Source organism: Alligator sinensis, unplaced genomic scaffold (genome assembly GCF_000455745.1).
Source record: "Alligator sinensis unplaced genomic scaffold, ASM45574v1 scaffold1141_1, whole genome shotgun sequence".
Classification (NCBI taxonomy): domain Eukaryota; kingdom Metazoa; phylum Chordata; order Crocodylia; family Alligatoridae; genus Alligator; species Alligator sinensis.
In genome coordinates this window covers 339,949-362,453 of record NW_005842650.1, presented here as the reverse complement: position 1 = coordinate 362,453, position 22,505 = coordinate 339,949, and the positions used below count along the sequence as shown (strand labels likewise).

The 22,505-nt window shown below is 42.0% G+C and overlaps 1 protein-coding gene across 1 annotated transcript in view; it reads right to left on the bottom strand.

Annotated features, from left to right (window-relative positions):
* The window catches only part of EML5 (echinoderm microtubule associated protein like 5), a 204,294-nt gene that overhangs the window by 92,785 nt on the left and 89,004 nt on the right, over positions 1–22,505 (bottom strand). The window contains exons 14-16 of the mRNA XM_025215565.1: positions 16,553–16,739; positions 14,172–14,277; positions 6,333–6,426 (exon numbers count right to left, since the gene is read on the bottom strand). Of these exons, the coding sequence (XP_025071350.1) occupies positions 6,333–6,426; positions 14,172–14,277; positions 16,553–16,739 (387 nt within the window). The remainder of the gene's footprint in view (positions 1–6,332; positions 6,427–14,171; positions 14,278–16,552; positions 16,740–22,505) is intronic.

The window sequence follows — 22,505 nt, the reverse complement described above, 5'->3', positions numbered from 1 at the left end:
TGAAATGGAGTTCATAGGCTCGTCTCTGGGAAGTGTTGTGTAAGTTTCTCTTGAGGATCAGGACTGAGAGATTGGAGAGAGAGTGGCCCTCCTGTGAGAAATGTGCCCCCACCGGTAATTGAGTATTTTTGCCTTTAATAGATTTCCAGTGTGCATTCATTCTGGTGCGCAGTTGTTGTTTGGTCTCTCCTACATATTTTTCATCAGGGCATATGGTGCATTGGATGAGGTATATTACATTTCTGGAGGTGTAGCTGTAAGATCCTGGGATGCTGATGGCTCTGTTGTGGGGTGTAGTAATTGTGGGGGTGGTGGAGATGTGTTGGCAGATTTTGCATTTCTTGTCATGGCACGGTCTGGATCCTGTTGGTGTGTTCTGCGCTTGAGGAAGTTTGCTTCTGGTGATGAGGTTGCTGAGGTTTGGTGCTTGTTTGAAGGTGAGGATGGGTGGCTCTGGGAAGATCTTTTTAAGAATAGGGTCTCTTTCTAGTATGGGTTGCTGTTGTTTGAGGATTTTTCATACAGGTTCAAGGGAGGGGTGATATGTCATAACCAGCGGTGTGCGATTTGGGGGGGGTTCTGCACTGCAGCAGTTCTTCACGTGGTATCCGGGTGGCTCTTTCAAACGTGCGATCTATCTCTCTGGAGGAGTGTCCTTGTTGGGTGAAAGCCTTTTTAAGATTGATGAGGTGGCAATCCTGGGTGTTCTCTTCAGTACAAATGCGGTGGTATCTGAGGGCCTGGCTGTATATCACAGCTTTTTTGGTGTGTTTAGGGTGATTGCTGGTTCTGTGCAGATATGTATGTTGGTCTGTGGGTTTCTTGTATAACGTGGTCTGTATTTTATCATTTTGGATACTGATCATCGTGTCTAGAAGAGCTGTCATTTTTCTAGTGCTACAAATAGTGTGAATATGTGTGAGCTCATCTTTTGTAGAATCACAAGGGAATATATATAGTGTTACAAATGTAATATCTGTCCATAGTCTGTGTGTATATGGAGTAGAAAATATAGCTACTTTGAAGATATGTTAATGGAGATATCACAGAAGCAGGTTATGATGATAGTTTTGCCTTAATATGAATGAGCCTAGACAGTGACTTCAGATTCAACCAATCCTGATATTAGCAATACAAAATGTATTTATGTGGTCATTTTAAAAATAACATTGCCCTGTGAAATTAAATCAAAAGAAATAAAGGGATGGGAGCTTCCTGTAGGTTTTACTCTTTGCGAAAAGAGAAACCTATGAATGTAGACATTGACACCAGCTGTAGACATTCAAAAGGCCCGAAGCAGAATTGATCTAAGTTAAATGGTTTTCTGTAAGCGGTGTAGTTTAGATCAGTAGTGAACAGAACACACATTTGTCCTTTAGTGGGGAGGAGTAAATCTTAGACTGGGTTCTACCATTTCTAAGACAGTCTATGTGTGCTGAACTTCTATTCTGTTATGGGTACTGTATAGACCAGTTTCTGATCACTCATACCAGTAAAAGCATAATGTCTGTACCTGGCCCAAAAGGAGAGAGAGATCTTACTGGGCTAGCTACAGAATCATAGAAAAGTAGGCCTGGAAGGGACTTAAAGAGATCATTTATTCATAATTCTTGAACTTGAATCATGACAAAGTATACCTAAATGGACCCCAGCAGATATTTGTCTAACCTGTTCTTAAAATTTTCTAAGATCTCACAATTTATCTAGGCAGTTTGTTTCAGGGTGTCACCACCCTAATAGAAAGGTTTTCCTTGTGTGCAACCTAACTCATCTTCATTGAAAATTAAGCTGTTTTTTCTTGTGTTTCCCACCATGGCCATGTAAAACAACTGATCATTATCCTTTTTATAACAGCCTTTTAACATGTTGGAAGACTTTTGTGCATCTCCACCACTCATTTCCATTTTTTCAAGAAAAAAACAAATCCAATTATTTCAATCTTTCTCCATATCATCATTGTACTAATCATTATTACTGTTTTCCTTTAGGTTCTCTCTAGTGTGTCTATATCTGCCTTATAGTGCAGTGCCCAAAAGTAAACATGGTATTCCACCTGAAGTCTCATCAATGCTGAGCAGGGCAGAATAATTACCTTAAGTGTCTTGCATACAACTTTCCTGTTAATACTTTCCAGAGTGAGATTTGCCTTTTTTTGCAGCAGCAGCAGCAAAATGTTGACTATATTTAGTCTGTGATTCAATACAACCCCCAGATCATTTTCTAGATAGGCACCTGCTTAGCTAGCTAGTCCCCATTTTGTATTTGTGTATTTGATTTCTCCTTCTAGCAAAACCAAGCCCTCCCCCACCCAAAACAAACAAACAAACAAAAACCAACCTGGCAGAACAAAAGGCTTATTAAAATGCGATTCAGATACCAGCTTAGGCAACAATCTAAAATGAGTCCATGGTACTGTCATTTCATTGTTAAGTCTGGTATAAGTTGTGTCAGCCTCTAGGGCCTTAAGCTATCTTAAGTCATTAGAAAAAAATATCTCCAACAAAAAGCTTACAAAGAGTGAGCCATTTAAAGGATCTTTCATCAGTCTTTTGATTAATATCCCTTGACACAGGAGGGTTTTTAATAAAGGTTTTTAAAAGCTTCAAGCACCACATGAACCTCTAAGGGAAAAACTGAGATATTGAACTGATTCATTTTCAATTAGCATGTAATAGCCCACAATAGCTGCTCAATAAACCTGGAAGAAGTTACTCCTTCAGTCACACTCAGACAGGTAAAAAAAAGACTATGCAGGTAGTTTTTTTGAAGGAAGAGATCCTACTTGAGCCTGACTGAACAATCATTTTTCAACTGTGGGAGTAGGAGTTGGAGGCTGCCTATTCCTTTAGAAGCCAACTATTGCCTCATCTCTAAAACATTTCTGAGAAGCTACAAATTCTATAGAGACAAAAATTCCCTGGATGTGAAATCCTTTGCACTGGTTTCCCCATCTCAATTTGGAGAGAAGGTGTTTTAAAGCCTACTTTTAATTGCCTCTGACCCTCCAAGAGATCACAGTAAAATGAAGATTGACTGTTACCAGGATGAGATGTAAAAAGTCTTGTCATGTTTCCACTAGAGTATCAAAGACCATTAAAATTACCTCAAATGGAAATATTCCCTGGGTACAATGAATACAATGCAGCCATGAGACCTAACATTTATAACACTGTCTAAACTGTCACCTGTTGGTTGTTGGTTCTCCTCTGTACTCATCTGGAAATATTATTTTCTGGGACAAGAAGGTAATTTGAGCGGTCTAGTCCAGAACTCACTCCACTTGCCTGCAGGCAACAAGTTTAGATAGCAGGTAATTTATTTTAGGCCCTAATGACTCCATACCCAAGAAGAATAGGGGCTGTTCTTTAACACAGCACAAAGCAGCATCCTTAGTCAATCATCCTGGGGGCCACAGATATATATAGACTAATTTCATAGCAATAATCATCTATCATCAAGAATGTCATGGAGCAGATACCAAACCAAAAAAGCAAGACAGAGTTGGGGGTGATATTCCTTTAAATCAAAGCTCGGATTCTAATGATTGAAGAGCATTCCCAAGTGCTTCCAAAAATTCATGTCTAGAGCACACACCAATTCAGGTTCATCTGAGATGCATATTGGCATTCAGAATAATTATCTTGACTTTTTGCCTCAATACAGATTCAGTTCCTCATGATCCAAGATCACCCTGTCTTTTTTGTTACTCAGAACTCTATGGAATAAAACCCCTTTCCCTCTCTCCTCCGGTGGTACTGATTTTAAGGTTTCTTTCCTATAAGAAACAGGATTGACTGTAGCATCTCTTCTTGATACTGAGCCCAAACATATTCTTAGGGGCAAGGAACAGAATCTGAAAGACTTCCTGAAAAGCACTTGTAGGGAGACAGTATTTCCTTATCTGATAAGCTCAGTTCCACCTACCTCAAATACCAAGTTCCCGAATATGTCAAGGAGCCATGGCTTGGCAGAACTCTTCACTTCATTGGTGAAACCACCTTAATTGGAAGACAAGTTTGGACTGACATAGGGAACATCAGAACTGAGTCCTCCATTCACATATTCTGACTGACTCTGGCTGACCTTGTGCTGGAGTTATGGGAGCCTCCCTGAGGTACCTGAAGAAGGGCTTGTTGGACCTCCCCATATTTCTTCAACACTTGGAATGATATTTGTAGACATATCTGGTACTCCTGTTCCTCATGATTGACTCCAATGTACATACACACCAAATATGGTCATCAGCTTTGAACAGAACAAGTTTGAAAAAACTCAGTAGTCATTTTCTTTCTTGTATGCCAAACCTGAAATAAAAAAGGTACCAGTACGCCAAATGGAACGCTAAACCAATAGACCAAACAAGTGCTCAGCAGCAGGCTCAGTGCCCAACTGAGAATGGTATCTTAGTACTTACAGTTTAGTACCTAAAAGCTTTTGCTTTGAAGTGCTAAAACCAACACTGAAACAGAGCTATGGTTCTGGCCAAAAAGGAAAAACAGGACCTGGAGTACCAAATACTGTACATGCCAGATAGGCCCTGTACCAGTGCGTGATGCCTAAAGAAATGGGCCATAAGGTCTGCATAAACATACTATGTCAAAAAGAAAAATCCAAAGTACCCAAGGCAAAAGACTTCAGGAAGATGAAAATTTGAGAAATGTACAGGACCTAACTGGAAGACAAGAGTTAGATCCAAGTAGGGCTGTCTAACATGTTTCATTGGTGTGCACAATAAGCACTGACTAAAAGCTAAGATTGGCTTAACAAGGGCTTAAGACTCTCTGTCATGGAATTAAAACCATTAGCTTTCACCAAGACTGTGTTTGTTAAAGAGTCACTAATATCAGCTGAAGTGCAAAATGGTGCAAACTAGTCTGCCTATCAAAACTGTGGAAGTAAAAATATGAAACATTTTTTTCTCTGCTGAGCAAAAGAAAGTTGTGTTGATTCCATTTCATTTTACGCAATTAAGCAGCAGAGAGTCATTTTAAAGTTTGGACCAGCATGGGCTGTGACACGTATTTTTTTTTTAACTTCCACACATGGGTCATATGGGTTGTATCCAAATATTTACAGTACTACTGAAGTTTGGCGAAATCTCCAAAAAAAACTTGCTGATTAAGGGCAATTTGTAATTTTCATAAAAACAAAAATCAAACATCTTTGATTTGTATCAAATGTCTGCAGTGGGAAAACTCCTATTTTGTGAAGAGATCCCAGTAGTAAATGAAGACAAGAAGCATTAGAAACTAATAGTAAAGACAAGATCTTTGCTCCTGAACTCTCTCCTGACAGCAAGCTGGTGTTCTCTTTTTCCCAAATCACCACTAAAAAGGTAAGAAATTAAAAATCCTTAAGACATGTTACAGGCAGGCTTATAGACCATCCACTAGGAGAAACCTAATGAGCTAAGAGAACCATAGCTAATTTCTCCATTCGTGGCCAGATATTTTAAACACCAGCAAGGTGAGACCAAATCTGAAGAACTTGAACTGAAGAGAATTTGAACTACCTAGAAAAGACCACATTGCCTCGGGGTCAGTCACAACCAGTGACACACACAAGTTTCCACAGCCTCAAAGGAAAGGGTTGGGGAAGGAGGAGAAAGGATCTGCAAGAAGAGTTTTATATCCTCAAGAGAAAACAACTGTAATCTTCCAGACCACCCAATCGGAAAGGGATGCAATATGAAAAGGTGCCATTACTGAAGACCTATGATGAAAAGGTAAGGCAGATGCCAACGTCTGTGGAATGCCTAGGAAAGCACTTCAGATGCAAGCAGATTGGAAGGTGGATGAAGCCAAGTAATTCTAACACCAGGAATAAGAAAGAGGCTCTAGGTCCAGCAACTACACAAAGGAGAAATGTTGAGTAAATGTACTGCTTCCAATTGGTGGAAAAGGAATTACAAGAACTATGTACAGTCTATGTTTTGAATTGACGGGAGCGGTATACTACCTGTAACTAGGCACATGGAAAATACTGGTTTATGTAGTGAGTTTTGAAGAAACTGTTACAAAATGTCCCACATACTCAATCGCACAACAATGTGAAAAAATCCTCTACAATCTATCCATAAGAACATATCTAGTTCTTATTTCCGTCTCAACCCCTAACTTTCAGAGCAGTTCCTGTTGATTCTACTTTAGCTACAACTCTATTCCTGAAAGAGATTCAAGGACACGCTAAAAGCCACTGACTAGGTGAACTAAAAAGTAAAGATAATTACTCATTTATGTCTTCTAATATTAGCTTCTATTTGCACTCATTCTGTATGTTACTATTTGAAAATTAATTTTAGTACAGATTTTGAAATATAGTTGAACTCCTACCTTACTGCTGAGAGCTTCTCTCCTTTCTTCCAGTCCCAGAGTACAACAGTATGATTGTCATCTATACCAACAGAAGCCAAGCGTTTGCCATCAGCTGGAAAAGGAAATGTATCAGAGTGGATAAAGTGAATTACTCCTCAGTAAGAAACCAGGTCATTATATTAATTTGAGGCATATCAAACATTGCATGTAATGCTGAGAGATGAAACAATACAGAGACAGGTAAAATAGAGCACAGTGTACTACATTTAGGCAGAAGTGATTTGGGGAGGGGGGGTTGCTTTTTTTTTTTTTTTTTTTAAATAATGGATGGATTATGGGTAGATGGATGGACTCAGTCCAGTGGATAGGATTGAAGCAGATAATTGCCAGGTTCTACTCATAACTTTGACACGGTCTCAATGACCTATATTATCTGTCTATCTTGGACTTTTAAGATTTCTGGGCAACAAATATTGATTTACCTTTTTTAAAAAATTTGGAAAGGGCAGATAAGCTTGAGCCACGTCATTGTCCTGGTGTCCGTCTACACTGGGAGTAAACTTCCACATTGAATCCTACACACCAGCAATCAGCGGCAAGGATATCCCTCCAATCCTAATCGAGTGATCTCCATGTTCTACAACATGCTGGTCATTACTCTACCAATAATGGCCTAGATTGACAAAATCTTCAACATGCATGTGGCACCATGAATTTGTGGGTAGATGCTAGTTCTCTCCCTCCACTGAAGAAGCAAAAATGTTTTGGAATGATTGCAAAATGCATTTACAAAAATACCCCTGGGATACTTTCAGGAAATTTGATATATTTCCAAATCTTGATAATTTTGGATAACATCTTGAGACAATCATGACATATATAATCAGATCTAGCTCCAAGAGACACTACTTCTCATATTCATGAATGATGTTCCCATCACGTGCATATAGTTTAAAGATCCTGAGCTTTCTTCCTGGAAACTGGGTAAAGAGAACAACATTCTGAAAAGTATGAGACAAGGAGGATGAGAAATTCTCCAAGTATCAGAAATTCAAGCTGTATCAGAATGCATCATCTCAGAATCATGCTCCCTCATACATATGGGATAGGAGACCCTGGTGAACCCAAGCACCATCCCTGAATGCAGCACAGAGTATGGAATCAACAACGTGTGTCAGAATTTGACTTCTGAGGCACAGAATGCACACAAGATGAAAGTGATAAGGGCTCCTTACCATGGCGAAATAAGAAAAGAAAGAGAAAACCATATTTCTTCCAGAGAACAGACATGATCCAAGTCTCTCAACTTATACTCTGCCATGGGTGGATCTCACCCAAAGGACAGACTGCAGGACCAAAGTTAAATGCATGTGAAGTTTCTGACAGAAAAATATCATCCTTGCTCACAATTTTCAATACAAGGAGGACTCCTGATTCTTGTGATTGAGAGTGGCTCAGAGAGAAAAGAAATGATCAGATGCCCACTTTTTTTTAAAATTTTCTGTGGTAGCTACTTCATAGGACCTTGGCTCAATAAGAGCTTGGATAGTATCCTTTTGCCATTGTTTTGTACGGCTGCTGGATGGTTGAACTCACACCCTCTCCCCTATGGAGAGGCCTCAGGTTTTTGGCTCCTCTATTGTAATATGCTGCCTGTCTGTCCTGACATACTCTTAGAAGCCCCTCTGTGTTTTCTGCTTTCCCTCCACTCAGATTCAGCAGGCTGTCCCTCATAGGAAGTAGCCTCCTCAACTTCCTTCATGGCAAGTAGTGGTTGTTTGCCCCCTCAGTGTCTGTGCAGGGCTGCTCTCAAGTCCCTGACAGGGGGTATTGCAATAATCCAACAAAGCCAAATGAGGATTATATCATCTTTTTTGTGCTCTCTATTAGTCCTGACAGCTGATCCCGCCTTCCTATTGCTTTGTGGGTATCCTGGAAAAGAGTTTTGTGATTGAATTCCCATTTTGTGCTAAACCTTTTGAATTCCTCTCCTGTATATTGTGGCCTCTAAATACAAAGTATTGGGGATGCCATACTTGACAAAGTGTGCCTTCAGCATCCTGATTACTCTTCTTGCTTGAGTGTTCTCTGGACAGTCTATCTCCCAAAAACTGGAGTAATATCTACCGTGACCTATAGTTTCTATCATTGAACACAAAGGGCGCATCCAGACGAGCGCATGTTCCTCTAGTGTCAGGGATATCCAAGAGTCAAAAAAAACCACTCCGCAGAACAACAGAGCAAGACACAGTCCCAGACCGTGCCAGGAACCAGCAGGGAGTCAGTCCTCCAAAAGAGATGCTCTAGTTTCCTGCCCCTAGCACTGTCCAAGATGGGGGGGGGGGAGGGAGGGGGCCGCTCATGGGTGTGGGTGGGTGAGTGGTGGCAGGGGGATGACACGGCTCCGGGAGGCGCACACAGGAGCCGCGCCTCCCGGAGCTGTGTGACCTGCTCTGGTGCAAAGTCAGACTAGTGAGCCACACCAGTCTGGGCCAGGTCCCACTACACACCACCTCCCTTCAGGGACAGCGGGACAGAGGCATGCCGGGTCTTGCCAGCCCTGGGGCCCCTCTGCCACATGGCCGGACCGGTCCCCAGGCCAGGCAGCAGAGGGTCCCCAGGGCCAGCAGGGCCTGGTATGAGGTCCCCGCGTGCTGCACCGGGTCTTGCTGCCATGGAACTGGCCCAGCTGGGAAGCAGAAGGTCCCCAAGTCTGGCAGGACCCGGCTGGGCCTAGCACGTGGTCCCCAAGAGCTGGAAGCTGGCAGCAACAGGCTCAGAGCACCCCACTCCTGCTGCTGCTGCAAAAAGTAGGTTATGGACCCTGATAGGTGTGGGGCAATTGCTGGGGGGCAGGGGCCTTGGGCAGCAGGGCTGGGACCCTGTGGGGGATGGGGGTCCTCCAGGGGAGAGCTGGGGCCCTGTGGGGGTGGGGCATTCCATATGCAGTGTGGGGGGGCTGCACCCTGTGGGGGCCAGGGAACTCACCCCTCCTGAGCAGCCCCTGCACAAGGTCCCCCATACCCACAGTCCCCCCAGCAATTGCCCCACACCTACCCACAAATCAACCCACATCCCTCCACACACACCTACCCACCTTCCCCCACACCCTTTCCCACCCCCTTCCTGCAAACACCATGTCCCTCCATCACACACCCATCATGTGGGAAGAAAACCAAAAGCACACAACACATATAGGTATATAAAATTTATTTTATCATGATGATAGAGACACTGGTAGGCTTCCACATTGTAAATATACCAATAAAGCATTGCCCAAATGATTGCTGTCTCTCTCTGTCTAGGGAGGGGGGTGTGTGTGTGTGTGGTCTTTTGTGTTAATTGTGGAAAAACATGGATTTTGGGGTATTTTTAAAAATGGATTTGGGATACTGCTGCAGCAGTCCAGCTGGCACAAAGGGTAGCGTCTCCAGGTACCTAGTGGCTGGGCCCCAGAAGCTCCTGAGAGTGAGTAGTCCTGAGCTGCTTGCCAGGGCAGGTTTTTGTACAGATGGGGCCAAGACAAGGCGGCTTTTTATACTGCTGAGGACAGCACAGGTGCTGGCCCCGGGCTCTAGCTCCCCCTGGCTGCAGATCTGGGAGGAGCCAGGCAGGGTTATTTTGCCCCAACTGGCACAATTTTCACCACAACAAAGGGCATGCCCCAGCATGTGCACTGAGACAAAAAGCCCCGGCTCAAATTTGCACTGCTTCTATTTGAGCAGCTGCAAGCACACGTGCTTGTATGTGTGGACACGCCCAAACAGGTCTGTCCCAATCTTTTTTCAAGGTCATGTTGGGATGTCAAGCTGCAGTTTTTCCTCCTGTCTCCATGCTCTTTGCACTCCTCACACTGCTCCATGTCAATCTTCATCTGGAAATTCATGCCTGGCTAGGAGACACACTCCCAAACTCGCTGCAGGCACACCTCTATTCCCGGGCATGAAATGTATTATTTTCATGATATCCTGTCTCAAATTGGCCAGGATTACTGTTCTGTCACCTTTAAACAAGTTCCAACCTTGTGCACAAAACTCATCCCTAACCTGTCAGATGAGGGAATGACTTCCTGGAGCACTTGCTCCTTGTGGCCTGGCCACCCATGGAGTATAGTTTGCATCAGTTTGTAGCCCTTCACTTCTGTGCTCTCATATTGCCTAGAGACTCCTTTTGGAGACAGGGAGGTATTGTAACAAATTGACTGATTTGATTTTCTATTCCACAGAGCCACATGTGGTGTATTCTGGAACATAGGCCTTGCTCAGAGTATCTGCCACTAGCAGGGACTTCCTAGGACAGTGCCTGACACTCACATCATAGCACTGGAATCACAATAGCATGTGTTGTAGTTGCTTTGGTGTACTCTAGAGTGTATTCTTCATAATCCTTCCCAATGGCTTGTAATCAGGATGTACATTCACCTTCTATCTGAAGGTGAACTGGTGAAATTGTTTCATTTCAAAGAGCACAGCCATGAGTTCCTTTTCTATTTCCATAAACTCTTTTTCTGTATCAGTCAAGACCCAACTAGCAAATGCTACAGGTTGCTGGTTCTGCATTAATACTGCTCCCAGGCCGCCTTCTGAGGCATCATATTGTAGTTGTAGTTGCTTTGCTGGGTTGTCATACTTCAAGATTAGTACCTCACTTACAAGTCTCTTTATTCTTTCAAAAGCCTGCTCCTGGGCTTCTGCCCAGTCCCATGCTGTTTTCTTGTGTGTTAGCTGCCTTAGAAGCTGGAAGTTCACAAGCCTCTGAGAGGTATGTACAGAACCTAGAAAGATAGTTAGCCATGCCCATAAATCACTGAACCCCCTTCACATCTTTTGGTCTGGACATTTCCTTAATGGCTCTCAATTTCTCAGGACATGTCCTTAATGGTTCTCAGTTTCTCAGCTATAGTTCTGCTGAGGTCAGAAGGAGACATCAGTTCTTCTCAGCTTCAGCTTGTCTGGGTTCAACTTAATATTCTGCTCCCTACACCTGTTTAGGAGCTGTCACAGCTTAGCATCATGTTCGCTATCTCTGTCTTCTACAATAAAGATTTCATCTGCTACAACTCTGATTCCTTAAAGTCCCCTTAGTGCCCAGTTTGTGCTGGGATATCTGAGGCAGGATTGATTTCCATGGGCATTTTTACTCTGTATCATCTGCCATAGGGTGCTGCAAAGATTGTCAGATGGCTTGAAGGCTCATCTAGCTAGATATACCAGAACCCAATTTTTATATTACAAACTGTAAACAGTTTTGCCCTCAATAGAGTTCAGGCAATGTGTCCTTGAGAGTGGGTAATGGATAATGGCTCCTTTTCAATGCCCTGTTAAGAGGATTTGCATCTATACAAATCCTCAGTTTACTTACCACTACCAGGCGGCTTATCCAGTTGGTGCTTATTTCCACTGGTTTAGTAAAGTCCCTTCTTAGGTGGGTTTGTTCCTATGAATGGCTCTACCAGGGCTATAGGTACTCTGCATTTTGTCATACAGGCTGTACTTAAATCTGTACTTGTATCTGTTATAAATTGAGCTTAGCCTCTAGGCAGAGCCGTCCCTAGCGTATGGTGAATTGGGGCAACCACCCTGGGCTCCGTGCTTTGGTGGGGCCCCACAGAGCTGGGTGGAGCGGCCACGGCCCCTCCCACAGGACCTGCCTGGAGCTGGCAGCTCAGCCCCACACCACAGAAGGAGCATGGAGACTCGCCCCCCGCCCCTTTGCGGGGGTACCACAGCCCCGCGCAGTGTTAAGGGGGCCCCGCACAAGCTGATTTGCCCCAGGTCCCACACCCCACTAGGGTCTGCTCTGCCTCTAGGTGCCTGTCTCCTTCAAATACAACTTTGTATTCCTGTAAAACCTCTGACAAGAGCCATATTGTGCTTCCTCGCTCTCGCCTCATGTGGAAGATATTCTAGTGTTCCATGGAGATCAGGTCCATGGCTTGAACTGCTTGTACCTAACACTGGATGATACTCTTCAGTGTTGACCACTATGAATTCCAAGTGGTACTGTTTTCTGTTCTGTGGATTTTGTATCGATAGTCTGGATTTACCCACTGGTTAAATAGTTTACTGCGTATCACCAGTATCTACTCACATCACTCCAACTGATATTACTGCTGAATAGTTTTTCCTGCCCCTGGGGCAGGGGGCTGGACTTGACAATATTCGAGGTCCCTTCCAGCCCTAATGTCTATGAAATCTATGAAAGTGCATTGCAGCTGGTTCCACAATCAAGCTGGAATCTGACTAATTGCTGCTCTGTTAACATTGTTGCAAATATAGCAGATGGCCATGTCACAATTTCTGTAATGCATGTATGTTCAGAGTATTTGCATCTGCTAGTCACAGAGAAGACTTCATCTTCCTTATAAAAAATCTCAATGTTCTCCCCTACTGCCTGTATTGCAGCTTTATTTCTCTTGTGGTTAGAGAGACACTGGGACACAAAATAGTTCTGTTTCCCTTGCCCAGGCACCTTTGCCGGTAAACAGCATTTTTCTTACAGTCTTTCATGTCACTGCCTGCAGTACCAGCACCTGGGGACTGCATTCTCAGTTTGCCTATCTTTGTTCAGTCCCCTACATTGCTTTTAAACCGAAGGTATGTACATGCTTTGCACTAGCAATTATCTTGGTTCCTTCCTTAGATAATTCAGCTCCCTGTGAAATTCAGAGGTATTTGTCCAGAGTCTGATCAGCCTCTTGCAACACTCTCTCAGCTTAGAATCAGATGTCCCACAAATAATTCTGTCTCTAATAAGGGAGTCTGTTATCTTTCCAAAATTACACATGGATGTCAGCGTTTTCAGCTCTGTAACATTTTTTCTAGATCCTGATTCCAGGTAAAAACAGCAGTACCTTTCCACAGTCTCATTTTTTCTGGGGTCACAGTATTCACCAAAAAGCTCTCAGTTCTCTGCCTTTTATCCCAATGAGGTAATGGAAAAGTTTTACCTTCATTTTCTCATATCAGTCTACCATTATCAGCTGTGTGTACAAAGTCAGTTCTTCCTTCCACTGCTTTCATGCTGCTGCCAGGTTCTTTGACTGGAAATCCAAATGTGCAGATGGTCTGAGTCTCTCCATGATACCTTCTCTCTTTGCTGTGTAGGTGATACTTTAAATCACACACTCTTTCCTATTGTTCTTGCCCACTGCCACTATGTTTCATGCACCAGCACTCTGTGCAATAATAAAGGGACTCCATTTGGACTGCAAGAACTTGAAGTGCTGTGTGCTCAGTGGTGCTGTTTGCCTCGCACTGAGGTGCATTGGATGTTCCAAGCTACTGTGAAACTCCCCCAGCACATGGAGCTTCTTGGTGTCACCCTCCAAATCATCCACTTATAACACTTGTTCCAACTTACAGGTTATTACACCCACTTATATTTAAATTGAGAATCATTATACAGTAAAAGCTATGTTAACCAGCATTTTACAAACTGGAATACTCTATTAGATGCAATTTCCAATATCTCCCAATACAAATCTTACTTTAGCAACCAGAATCTTTGCTGACTCTATCCAGCATGCACATCAAGTATTTCTGTTGTTTACATTAGTTAGTGATGCTGCCCATAGAGAAGCTGCCAGGAGCCGTTCTAGAGGAGCTGCTGGGCAGGGGGACAGGAAAGGGATCTGTGCAGGGCAAGACAGCTTGCTGCTGTGGGCTGGGGCCAGGGCAGCACTGGGCTCCTTCCGGCAGGGGTGGCTGCGTTGCACTCCTGTCTCCCTTGATAGGTATAACTCTCAGATAACCGGAATTTTAAGGTAACTGGCACCCCTCTTGCCCCACACATACCGGATAACAAGGCTTTTACTGTATTTTCAAACAGAATAAAAAAATAAAAAATATATATTACCTGAAAAGTCAACAGCACAAACACCATATTGGTGATAGCCCTTTAAAACTGACAGTGGTTTGATTGTCTCTGTATCCCAAACGTGTATTGCAGAATCCCGACCAACCTAAAAAAAGAAAAGGATATAGGCAGTTGTTTGTGACTTACATTTGGTCATCATATTTGGTATGTTTTCTCAAAAGCACAATTTTATCTTACAATTGCAAATACATAAATGATGTATTTAAAACAATTTAAACTGATGATTCATCTTTCCCTCACTCCTTGTCTACAAGTATATCAAATAATATTGTAGCTCTACTAGAGATATGAACATTATTCCATCTGCCTCATACCCTACTTTCTAGATTTGGCCCTTTCTTCTTTCTAAGGAAGAATGTGAATAGATTAAACACAATTAAGGAATCTTAATGACAAAATTCTATTTGAAAATAGACTCCACAGATGACATGAGGAAAGCACTGCTTATTGTCTCAGCTATTTCTGTATCAACTGTTCTATTTTTAAAAAAAGGATGTCTTTATTACTAGCTTATAAGTACACTAGGGCCAAGATGACTTCTTTCTTTTTCATGCATCATTACTAGTAATAAAAGCCCTGGAGTTTAAATTGTAACCAAGGTACCTGTGTAATTCTATTTTCTTCAGGATTTTATCACCAAAGCAGTTCACTCAAACCTAGCTAAAAAAGGGTTCTTATGGCAGAAAGGAATAGATTCCAACTGATTCACTTACAGCTATATGGGGTGGCCTGAAGCTTAAAATGTGAATAAAAAGAAAATGGAGGCAGATGTAACATCTGAAATCTTTCAAACATCTTTGAAATGTTTCAAAGAGCCAGCCATACAGATGTACATACCCTTTGTATGTGATAAAAGATGTGATATAATTTATTAGACCAACTGAGTAGTTGAGAAAAAGTTCTTTGCAAGCTTTTGGGCACAATCACCCTTCTTCAGGCATAGGAAGTCACTGCTATTCTGAGACTCCAAGGAATGAAAGAAGCTAAAAGTGTGACACGGTGTCAGTGAGAATGTAAATAGGTGGAAATTAGAAAAACAGAAGGTAGAGCAGGGAAGGAAGTGGGGAGGGAACAAAGGTGAGTAAGGGAGAGTCTACAGTACTAGTAATTCAAGGTTGAAAAGAGGCTGACTGTGAAAAAGTAAATAGCTGGAAATTAGGAAGACAAAGGGGAGAAAAGGAGGAGGGGAGGAGAGGAGTGGGGTGGGGAGAAGAAAAGTGTAACAGGTCAGGTCTGGCAGGTATCTGGTGAATCAGATGTCAGGCAGGTTGTAATGTGAAATAAATCCAATGTGTATATTGAAGCTGACTAAATTCCCTGCCATTGGGTCCCTGAACCCTGATCGCTTCGGCTCCCCCACCCCACACACCAAGTGCTTGGGAGCAGCAGCACAAGCAGTACTCAGACTTCTGAGGTCCAGTCACTCCCAACACTCAGTGCATTCCCAGGCCCTCTCCCCCTGCTCCTAGAACTCAAGGCACTTTCAGGACAGCTACTCTCCCTGGAAGATCCCTGTGTCCCTACCACCAGCCTGGGATTCTGGCTCTCCAGCCCCAATTCTTTTTGCTTCCAAAAGTCAATACATTAATTACATAAAACTTTAATCTTTAAGTGAGCCAGTCTGTTTAAATTAACTTCTGATATACTTTTTATCCAGAACAGGAATACTGCCAATGTAAGTGTGAAATTATAGCCTTTTAATTACAAAGGACTTGGTGAGCTGTCCAACTAAGAATGTTTGTCTTCAGCTGTATCAACAGGCTTCTTAGTTTTGGACTTAATTAAAAATCAAAATCTTCTTCCCAAATCAAACCCTGGATTCTTGTTGTGAAAACAATGCCTAAGAAAGCAGAAGTTTAAAATAATGGACTGGAATAGGCACTAAATGTGTTTGTTGCTTAGAGATTGATGAGATGTCACTTAAACAGAACTGAAGTTTTGAGAAATATGGACATAAGATAAATCAAAAACTTAATCAGGCACAGGCTAAACTGGAGGCCCAGAACACAAGATAAATGTTTCTGATAGCTTCCTTTAACAACCTAAAAATATTATTTTCATAGGGCTGTTCCCATTTTTCAGTGGTGAAGTAATAAAATGTGGTTTAAAAATAAAAAAATTAAAACTTTTGTACTTATTTTAATTCATCGTTTATTATCATAAAAAACACTTAAAACATCATAAGTAACTGAACAAAACATATGGGAAAAGATGGATTTTATCAGTTCTTAAACCTCACCCTGTCTCCAACACAATTCAAACCTTCTGTGACACATTTGTACATTATGAGATCCTAAATATTTTTTTATACATTTGCTAAAATAGCTTCAGATGTCTAATGCACTAAACATGCATCTTACCTGGCCTGTTGCCACATAGTCCTTTAAGGGATGAATAGAAAGGCAGAGGATGTCATCATCATGACCCAGATAAAAGCGCTGTGTGTTCTGCTGTCGATTGTATACTACACCAACTGCTGCAACATGGTATACAATTTCACCAGTCTGAGTATAAAATAGATTACTCCGACAGTCGTAACCTCTGTAACTAATACAAAAAAAATCTAGTTTTTATCTCAAGATTGCAAATAGAGATGCTAAGTATTTAATTATAGAAAAAACATGCTAAGTGAATTCAGTTCTTATGTTTGGTATGTAATTCATTAGGTTTTACCTATTACTACTTTTATCCCTTAAAATTATCAGTTTCTTTATTCCCAAAAGATACCACTTACAAAATGTAATTAATGTACAGATATCATTACATCTACCATTAGCTTGCAAAAGACTTATTTAGGAGTACCCTTTTACAACAAAGATTTTTTTTTTCCAAATGAAACTTCAGGGGGAATTTAGGCAGGGAGCATACAATTACACAGGCTACAGTTTTGCTAGAATGCTAGGATGAATAATCTACTCCAAAAACAACCAGAATCCTTGCAAGAGCCACTGAGAATTTTCAGGGGAAAAAATGTTTCTGCCAAAATAAGCAGATTCTATAAAATTACATGTTTCTGCAGCAAAATTTTGATTTTACAATTTTTTTTAATTTGCCATCAGGAAAAGAAATAAAACTTTTGTGTTAGGTTGGTTTGGTAGGAACCCAAGCACTTCAGTTTGCTGAACTGAACTTATGGTTCTTTTTTCATGTCAGTTCAATATTAATTACATTTGCTTATGCGGTGGTGATATCCCATACCTCACATCCCCTATAGGCTGGAGTTTTAAACTGGACTACAACTCCCATGATGCACGAGTCTCTACTTTAACCAAGCTGTGCGGAGAACAATGTGAATCACATGCCTGAAAAAAACACTGTGGAAAATTTTGCTGGGAACAATGACAGTGTGAAGGCAAAATTCCCATAAGGCACTACTGCATTACAGCCATGTGTAGTTCAATGTTGAACTAACTCAGAACATTTAATTTCAATAAAAATATTGAAATAAAACATTTCCTTGTCTTTAAATCCATCTTTTTTAAACTTTCATTCGGAAAAACATTGTTAAATATTAGAACGTCCTGATACGTGACAGAAATGCCCATGCTCACCCATATCTCATCCTGTGTCTTGGGTGTAATTTAAAAGAACACTTCTAGTAGCAAACAGCTCTCTTGATCTTTCCTCCCAAGTCTTTTTCTTTGAACCATCCCCAGTTCTGTCCCTCCTAACGGATACTACCATAATCATCCCAGTCACTAGCACTTCTAACTTTGGCCTCGACATTCCAGCTACATTTATATCCCAACTCTCAGTCTTAAACATCTCTGAAATAGGGCTTTTTTCCTGCATCCACGAAGTGAAAAGCATCCACCTTTACCTCACCATTTCATAGCTTCCACACTATAACTCCACTCTTTTTCTTAAGTCTATTTGTAAGCTATGAGCCCTTTCTTTAAGTCCTTTCACCTGTTTCCTATTAAGGTCCATACAAGCTTCTAACCTTATACTTAAAGGAACTTCATAATTTAGATCAGTGCTCAAGCTTTTGGTCCTATGAGCTAGATGAGTGATGCAGGGCCTGTCTGTGGGCCAGATCAGGCCTCATGTGCCAGGATTCAGCCCTGTGCTGTCTACATCTGGCATGGCCCTGGTTGGACCCAACATGCCACAATCAGGTCCCAGCACCATCCCCATGCACTTGGATCAGGCCTCTGAGCATCAGGATTGGGCTCCAGCACCACCTCTGCCCAGGCAAGTTAGCATGCACATTATCTGGCCCACAGGGCTCTCCATGTTCCAGACATTTGGAAGCAATGGAGCTGAATCTGGCCCATGGGCTGGGAGCTGGGCACCCTTGACTTAGACTGCTCCTACTTACCTATTGTGATATACCAGCAATCCTACCCTTTTTCATCCAATGCTCACCTTCTTCCTCAGTTTCCTCCATGGTTCTCCTTATGTATGGGGAAAACTTAGAATCATAAAATAGTGGAAAGTTAGGGTTGGAAGGGACCTCAGGAGGTCATCTAGTCCAACCCCTTGCTCAAAGCAGGACCATCACCAACTAGATCATCCACTCAAGTATTTGTCTAGCCGTATATTAAAAACCTCTAAGGATGGACATTCCTCTCTGGGTAATCTGTTCCAGTGCTGTACTGCCCTCCTCGTTAGAGAGTTTTACTTAATATCTAACCTAAACTCCCCTTGCTGCAACTTGACGTCATTGCTCCTTGTTCTGTCATCTGTCATCACTGAGAACAGTCTAGCTCCATCCTCTTTGGAATCACCCTTCAGGTACCTGAAGGCTGCTATTAAATCCCCCCTTAGTCTTCTCTTCTCCAAGGTAAATAATCCCAGTTCCCTCAGGCTCTTTTCATAAGTCATGTGCCCCAGCCCCAGATTCTGCATGGGGTGGGGGGAGATACAGGAGTGCAGAAGTTGTGTGGGGGGCGAGGCAACTGTGGCTATAGCCCCAGCTGCAGGTAGGGGATGAAGTCCAAGCCACACTAGCTGCCTGCCCCTCCCCCCCCATACTTAATTCTAAAGATGGGGGGCTTTTACCCCTATGTTAAATGGGGGGGAACCTCATCTTAGAATCATGTAATTATACAATATAGAGAAGATAAGATATTAACAAAAGATGGTCCAGCGTAAAACATTTTATAGAGATGCTTGGGAAAAAAAAATTCTAGTGAAATTAAGACTGAATATACAGCAGAAAGCAGATTATTCAAATAAATCGTAACAGAAATTTTCACCTCTCCAATATACACAGGCAGGTGCAAAACCTTTGATGATCTATCATAATGCAATACCATTATCAAGGAAACTATTAAGGGCTACTTTGTTTTATATGTTTCATACTATGTGATATATATAATATAAATAGTTTAAAACAACTTTGTTACTAAAACCCAAGTCAACTCTGAAGCCACAGAAGTGCGAGTATTACTGGAAAAATATCTAGAAAGTTATTCTGAATACACAACACAAATCAGATTATTTAATTAAGTAGCTACAGGAATCTGTACATCTCAAAAATGTTTTAGAAATAATGGAACTTGAAAAGTTTCTTAAAATTTGCCTGAGGGAACTTAAAGAACTGGAACATTAAAGAGCAGATCAGGTTTTACCATAAACTGTACAATTAGCAAGTCAGTAAATCTAGTTTCTAAAGAACAGATACATATGGTAAAAAGCAGGAGGACAGAAAGAAAACAGAGGCTTGACTGAGTCTAATAACCTTTCAGTTGCTTGTACTCATATTAATTCACTGGTACAGAATATTCCTAAGTCATTATCTAGAAGTTTTTTGATATAAGTCTAAATCATGGTTAGTAAAACCAAAAAAGAAAATGATCTCTCCAACAAGGATGTTTGTGACATCCAAAATGTACTTGAAATGCCTGACAAATAATTCTCTATACTATAACTACTTTTACAGGATTTTATTTTATCTGTTTTCTGAGACATGTCTATCAACTGTTAGATGCATATATTAAACTGTGCAAACAACATCACTTAGCAACAAATAAAACCACTCCAACCTTCCTCAAGAATCCCTTCAGCTTATGTCCAAGTATTCAGAAAGGTCTTCCATAATAACCAGAAGATTAAAAAAAAAAAAAAAAAGAAGTGCTCAAATAATCCAAAGCAAATAGGGCCCAAAACATGAAAAAATCTTTACAGTTCAAAAACAATCGTTGGAATCGAATGAAGTAACTTGGCAGCAGCCAGTGAAAGTATCTGCAACATAAGCACAACATGATCCATAACAAAAGCATTGCAAAATAAATTGATTTATATATTCTGAACTAGCTGAAGTTTCCAAGTAATCTTCAAGTGATCCACCTGCATAACACATAAAGCCCTCTCTACACATTACAGGTATTTCATAATTAACTGATTAATTGCACAATGATAAGGAGACCAGCTACATGTGCAAAGTAGCTATCACATAATAAAAAGCTCTAATCAGTTATAAAGTTAGACCTCAAAAATGTGTACAAACTTTATATGTGTTTTTTATTGAGCTTTACTTTGCACATGTAGCAGGGTCTCCCCTGCTGCTGGAAGTCCTACAGGTGATGGGGTTCCCAGCCACAGGGGTGCACCTTACCCCGCAAAAAACTCCTGACCCCTAGGGATTACGGCAGTCACAATCCCAAGGCTCGGGGGCGAGTGAAACCCCCAGACCCTGGGGATCATGGATGGCACAATCCTCAGGGATTGGGGCGTGTGAAACCCCTAGACCCTGAGGATCACTGTTGCTGTGATCTCTAAGGTTCGGGGGTACATAAAACCCCTGGGGCCAGAGGATCACAGTGATCCTCTAATGCTAGGAGTTTCACACACCCTGGGGTTGGGGGGGCATACCCCTGCAGCAACCCACTGCCTGCATCCCCAGATGGGGGGAGGGGGGAATTGCCACAGCAGCCATCCTCCAGCCTTGGGGCATGTGGGGCGCCTCTATAGCTGGAAGCCCCTCAACTGGGGTCTGTTAGGCTCCCAGCTGCAGAAGCCTGCTTCTTGCTCATGCAGGGGGCGCCCCTTGCACCAACAATAAGGCACAGTGGGATCTAATGCACAATCCCATATTTGTGTCTCCTGCCATGCATGTGTGGCATGGCAGGCAGTGTGCTTATGTGAATCATGCATTAGATCCCATTGTGCCTTTACCTGCACATTGTAGAGGAGGCCTAAGACAGTCAAAAAACAAAGATCATATCATTAAAAAAAAACAACCTACTCCTGCTGTTTTTGCTTCCACAACCAGTTAAAAAACCAACAGGATACTAAGGTTACCGACAGCAAGTCTCAAGTTACAGTTGTATACCCAATTCACAGGCAACATTCCAAAAACTATTGTGTCCAGAAAAACAAAACCTATACCCTACCTGCCTGTAGTTTGCCAGATGTTAGAAATCTTCAAAACTCACTAGCTCCTGTTCAAAATGTCAACAGGAAATTTTTTTGAACCCAGTGCAGAGAATCACTCAGAAGTCAAAGTTGGAGCTGCCTGTAACGGTGCTCATATCTTGAGCAGAAGGGTAAAATTTACAAATAACCCAAAGATATCAATGTTTTTGTAGTGGCAGGTATTCATACCCCACCATCTTCAGCAGCTAGCTTCACTAGTGTCATTGCTGGCAACATGCCATGATAGAAATGTACATGTATCCAGAAATTCCATCTGAGAGCATATTAACAAGTCACAGATACAATGCAAAAACAAGTGTCATTTCCAGGACACATTTGAGTACAGGAAAACCTTGTTAATTCAAAATACAGGGGACCAACAAATAGCAACTTTGAAATAAATGAGTTAAAAGTACCCATGATAATTTGCACATATACAGATTATTATGGTATATACAGACTTAGTTATGCAGGAGGCCATGCAGGTCTTAAACAGAATGTTAACAGAAAACCCCTGTTATATAATCACTGCTTTCATTTTATCTTTTTGTAAACTGCCTGTTTGTAAACTGCCTGTTTGTAAACTGCCTGTTTTGACATAGGAACTTGATAAACACACTCCTGAAAAATACTTCTATGTATGCTTATGCAGAATGTAAGCTGTAGAAGGTATTAGTTTAAAGCCAAAAGGCTTATGATCTACAGTATGGTTCATGAGGCTGGGCCCCACCATGGACAACTGGTGCCTCCTAAGTTGTGGGGGCACTTCCCCCTCCCCCCCGTCCAACTAGAGTTAGTAATCAGCATGCCCGATCCTGCAGGCTGGGGGGGGGGGGTCCCCCTGCGGCCCATCCTACCGACATGTAACTGGCAGCAGCACACCACTGGCACTTCCAGGTCGGCAGGATCAGCCGCGGGGAGACTGCTTCTCTTGGCGCACTCCCCAGCTGG